We start from the raw sequence: 5746 nt of genomic DNA, 5'->3' as shown, positions 1-5746 counted from the left end.
CTTCCAATGGAACTGGCAATTACGTCCAGGTTCCCCCCTAACATTCACTTTCTAGCACAGTTGAATATTAAACTCTACAGGTTAAGTTCTCAGACCTCGAGACTTCCTAGTCTAGCCTGGAACATTTAGATTTTCATCTGACTCGAGAGTTTCCACTAGCCTAGAACCAGCTCAAGAAAACTCTCCATCAACATTCACATTCATTCTCTTCCTTCCTTAGGTGGTTCTACCTCCTTCGAGTGGCTAACCCCTTCTAATCCCTTAAGAGATCTTTTATCTCCAAGATTTAGAAAGAAAGGAATAAATACCCTCAACTGTTTCTTGGAATTTTTTAATTAGTTAATGTGTCCTCATCCTTGTTCCACTTCTTAGTATCTTTTCTTTATAATTATCACATAATAAAATTTATTATTGTTTTTCATAAATTGTTTTCCTTCTTTTACTTGTAACTAACAATAATAAAAATATTAACAATAATTCTGGAATTTACTTCAGCATCTGAGGGTGTTACACCTTCCCCCCCTCGAGCAGAACACCGTCCCTGGTGTTCATTCCTGCCCTTGAAACAAGTTGGGATATGCTTGTCGCATGACAACCTCGTCCTCCCAGGAGGCCTCTTCTAGGCTAATGTGCTTCCGTTGCACTTTGACATGGGTGATAACTTGCTTCCGCATCGTGGTTTCTCTCCAATAGAGAATACACAAAGGTTCTACTAGAAATTCCTCGTCCAGTTCAACCTATCGACATCATTCAAATCATTAGTTTGCATGCCTTGAATCATTAATATATGCATTTTCAGAATTCATTTATACTTGTTTGTATATCTTGCCAGTTAATAACGTGTCTAGAATCATACACATCTTTAACAAGGAAATGTGAAACACATTATAAACCCTTATATAACTTGGATTATTACATAAAATGAGTTATTAGTTGTAACAGTATCATTACCTACCTAACCATGGATTAAATAATTATATTCTTATTAAGTGATATAAGGTTTCAAATCACTACGCACGTAAAGTGAATAACGTGATGGAAGTTCCTCCTCCCATACCTACCCCTTCAAGGTTACGGCTAAAACTGAATGTTACTGTCTTAGTGATCTTTCTTTTTTGTAAAAGGAGAGGCAGATATCTAGATTACATCATAAAAGACGATATTAATATTTAGGCTGACAGGCCTTCTTTTGAATTAGTTTAGTAGTCTACACTTTGATTCTCTGATTGACATCTGGCATAAATCTAGCATATGGTTTGATTGACATATGTTCTCTGACATCTGGATAAATATCTCATACTATTTCTCCCCCACCAAAACCACGTTCTGATTTCTACACTTCCACGATGACCTGCTTTCTACTTTCTTCTCTTCCATGACCTGCTGCCATAACAATTCTTCTGGTTTCTGTTGTGCATGACCCGGTTTCTGCTGTGCACGACCTGCCTTGCTGCCATAACAATGAAATTATGTTGTCCTCTACTCTTACATCTCTCGGTTGTTCAGTGCTCATTCACTATTATACTATACCCTATTTACAGCTTGGTTGTTCTGTTCAGAAGTTGTTCATTCAGTGCTCACAGTTCAATGGTTGTTCTGTTCAAAGTTCAGTGGTTATTTTGTTCAAAATTTGTTCATTCAGTGCTCAATGTTCAATGCTCAAGAGACTAGAGAAGGAGCGCTAAATCCCTTTAGGTAACATCTTGGGTTGCCTTATTTCCAATTTCATAGCCCTTGGTTGTTGTTTCCTTCACTATTTCAGTTGTACCATGAGAATCACTATCAACAATATCAGCAGATGATTAGTAACTCTTGCAATCAAATTAATCAATCTGACAGTGTACATTGTTAACATGAAATTGTGCATTTAAATGAAATTAAACAGGACCATATAAAATTTCTATTCTAGGTCTTACTGGGAAGCCGGCTCTGTCGTATTCTTGAAACTGAAGGATTTAGGCAATTTCTCAGAGGCCACGTTGGCCCAAGTTTTGACTGTATCCCATGATGTTGTACCTGCACCTTCGACTGCCTTCTCACTGGTTTCCATAGCCTCTCCGGCCTTCTCCTTTACATATCCAATCTTGTTGTCTTCTGCTAATTTATCCGCCTTGTTCTGATCGGACTCTACTGAAGTGGCCTGCCATATGGTCATGGGAAAACCCGCCAAGATAACCAACACCACCACATTAATAACTCCCCATCCCAGATCTGCAGCCATATTCAAATTACCAGTGATTATTTCACTGTATATTTTAGTCAACTGTATCAATACAGTTGAATTCACCAAGGCTAAGCACCATTTATCTTCCTGTATTCCCTAATTTTTTCAGAAGTTGAGGGATGAATGCTGCAAGTAATGAGCAGAGGATGGATTCATAGAAAAATAACATGGTGGGATCACGTGATGAATCTCCATGTTGATCCTTCTTCTCTCACACTCTGTTTCTCATCGACACGTTTATAACACTTGTCAAGTAGGTTACCGTCGTGCCACTTTATGCTACATACGTAGGCTATTTAAATTAGAGCTCCATTGGATTGAAATGACAGAAGGCAGAGCTCCATAGGATTGAAATGACAGAAGGCAGCTCTAGGACCATCCGATATTTACATGATAATATATTTGAAAAATTAGAATTTGATGACAAAACTTTATAATTAAACAAACATTTTTATCTTATAGTATGTTGTAGCAAGAAACCCCAATCTGCACTTTGCTACAATCATATTGTTGTTGTACTGTTGAACTGTTGTTATCATAGCTGTAAAAGGGAGTTTTTAGATCTGGCAATTGGGTGATCTGGTTTCATATTTGGTTATTCTCCTTGAATTGCCAAGAAGTTTGGGCGTTTGTAAATGAAACAATGTACTATTTCTGCTATTGTTTCATACCTTGTTTTACAACAGACCTAAGGCTGAAAATTCACAGGGCAAAGATTTGAAGGTAAATTTTCTGTTTTGCATGAAATTTTGAATTTTAAGAAATTTCCACACCAAAAGCACAACAACTTAGGCAAAGAGACTCTATAAAACATATTTCTCAAAAACGAAATTTTTTAAATCATAATTAAATAAATTTATCTCGAGTAGGAATACCATATGAGATCTTGTCAAACTTGTATGTCTTCCCTGCAGATTTTATTAAGGTCCACCAGTTTCAAGTCAATAGCTAAATACTCGATAATGAAATAACAATTTTAATAACAAAATGTTCCTTAATTTGTTACCCAAGATCCTTCTTCCTCCAACTGAATCCCAGGTTCATTAATTGTCTTCAATCAACTACTGAATTTCCTTCACTGTAACCATTGGGAAATAAATATTCTATGTGCCACTGATTTTCTCTAACTTCAGACAAACATCCCTTTCTGACAATCTTCATTTAACTTCAACCATCAAAAATAAAACCAATAGTCCTTAAGAGAATGTCGATGTCTATATTCCTTCTACTTGTAGCATTTTGTTTTTGCTCATCAAGATATCCTTGTATTTTCCAATATGTTGATGCATCATGAACTTCCATTTATTATTTTTGGCATGCATTTCCAGATCTGATAAGATTATTATAATTTATCCATTCTGATCCTTTCAATAACAAGCTTCTATTTAGAATCATCTTATGACTTTCAAAATCGTTGGTATGATTTACATCACATTTTTTCACCATGATGCATGCCTGCCTCTACTTGGATCAATGGCCTGAGCTGTTGAATCACCAAGATATTTGTTATATTGAATCTCCAAGTAAGGAGTGTATGATAAAAGGAGCAATTACAAAGACAGGGCCATTAAAATTATAATTTGATATGTTATTGCATTTCATATTTCTAAAGTATTTCCTGGAAAAAGAAGAGGTACTGCAGAGTAGGACACATGGCTTGATTGAATCCTTTTGAAAGCTTATCATCTAGAGATTTCTGCAATTCTCAATATCCCACAGGGGGTTATGAACCCCCATGTGGAGCCACTGTTAGCACCCAGTTTTGCATGCAGTCTTGTTGTTAACGTCAACATCAACAATCCACTTTTCATTAGTATTATCTTCCAGGGCCTTATTAATCATTTTTAGTTACATGCATGATTGCATGCATCCATCATCGGATCAGTTCTAGGTACAGGTACACAGTTGTTTGACATGGAGAGCAGACATAGATTTCAGTTGCATGCATGCATGCAGTGTTTCCTACATGTGCTCTTCAGGACACCTACACTATGAGTTTGGGAGTGTGTCTATTTTTAACGATGTATGTTTATATGCATTACTATTTCAGTAAGTGTCATCGTTGTTCATAATTGGATTTCCGAGGACTTCCTATTTTAGTAAAGCCTATTTTTAGATTTTGCTATTGATAACAAGTTTCTATTTTTAGCTGGGACCATTCATGCTTACTTCTTAGTGGCAGAACTTCAGGTTTTGATACTTCCTGTCTTTTTAGGAGGTCACTGCTATTTTTAGCAGGTGCCATTCTGGGGAAATTCAGTTACCATGTGTGGCAGGTGTTTCCTACTTTTTGGAAGACATCACTATTTTTGGTAGGGGGGTGATATGGACAACATCCATATCCGTTTATGTCATCATAATTTAATGAATTTGGTATACATGATGTGACTTGATGGTGTATTTGTATTTCCTGTAATTAATTTTAATTCAACATTGAGTTTGCTTGTATACTTGACATGTGGAACTGGATTCGTTCTCACTACAACATGTGCAATTATATGTTGATTTGGGTGATGGTGTAATGAGAATATTCCTTCCAAAGGATTAGCTTCAAGAAGAGGGAGTTCTCGCCACATTTAATGCTAATTTTGTGATAGTTGAGGATTGAGTAGTGGATGGAGGGTGCTCCACTTATGGGAAATTTTGGCATTAATATTTTTCTTTATCCACATTAAAGGGGGTGCTCAAATAAAGGATATTTTGAAAAACAAAAAATCATTTTTATACATACAAGAGAGCAACTCACCTTGTGTTATTTTTGGCATGCAAACATAGCATGAGATTGCTGGAAGATGGGTGCTCCATTTCATTTATTTTAGGTTGAATTTATCCTCCTTAATTCTTCATACTTAATTTTTAATATCTTTAAACAAGGCCCACTACTTGTGGGCATATTTGGAAAATTTTGCATTTGATATCTTGAGAGAAGGCCCACTACTTGTGGGCATATTTGGAAAATTCTACATTTGATATCTTGAGAGATGGCGCATCACTGGAGGGATCTTTTGGACTTTAACAACAGGTAAGGAGGGTGCAACAACAATTTTTGCAGTCAGATTGTTCTTAATAAATAGATCCAACATTCTCCAAAAAATCATCAAAAAAGGTTAAGAAATTCACATCAGTGCACACATGATTGTATTCACATCAGTGCACATGTGATTGTGAACAAGATCCAATATTCCCAGTTCTCTCCTTGCTACCCCTTTGGACACTAGTCTCTGTGTTTCTTACTTGCACGACATCCTTCACAAACCACACAATCTTACTTTATTTATGGAAACCCTCTAACCATTTGTTTCTAATACAAAAGGTAGAGATACTAAAGCTTAAGGTGGCCATAACTTTAATGTTATAACATATCAGAGTCATTTTGTTCAACAACCTCAATGCCTCTTGAATGACTAGAATTGCAACCAAATTATAAACCATCCACTGCTACTCTTGCCATAACTTCATTGTTAGTCTTGTTTGAGGTTTCACATTCCTTGTCATCAAAAGTTACCAAAAAATATTGTTTAT

The 5746-nt window shown here is 36.1% G+C and overlaps 1 protein-coding gene across 1 annotated transcript; it reads right to left on the bottom strand.

Moving 5' to 3' along the window:
* Positions 1 to 1691: 1691 nt before the first annotated feature.
* Positions 1692 to 2221, bottom strand: LOC149201736 (uncharacterized). The gene is made up of 2 exons (XM_089401348.1): positions 1917 to 2221; positions 1692 to 1779 (listed from the first exon to the last, which is right to left on the bottom strand). The coding sequence occupies exons 1-2, from the start codon at positions 2219 to 2221 to the stop codon at positions 1692 to 1694; spliced, it is 393 nt and encodes a 130-aa protein (XP_089257474.1).
* Positions 2222 to 5746: the final 3525 nt, after the last annotated feature.

This window comes from Pinus tabuliformis, chromosome 2_1 (genome assembly GCF_031772625.1).
Source record: "Pinus tabuliformis cultivar Carrire ecotype Pingquan chromosome 2_1, CPIR1, whole genome shotgun sequence".
Lineage (NCBI taxonomy): Eukaryota > Viridiplantae > Streptophyta > Pinopsida > Pinales > Pinaceae > Pinus > Pinus tabuliformis.
The sequence above is the reverse complement of the archived record's forward strand: the minus strand, read 5'-3'. Positions and strand labels throughout refer to the sequence as shown.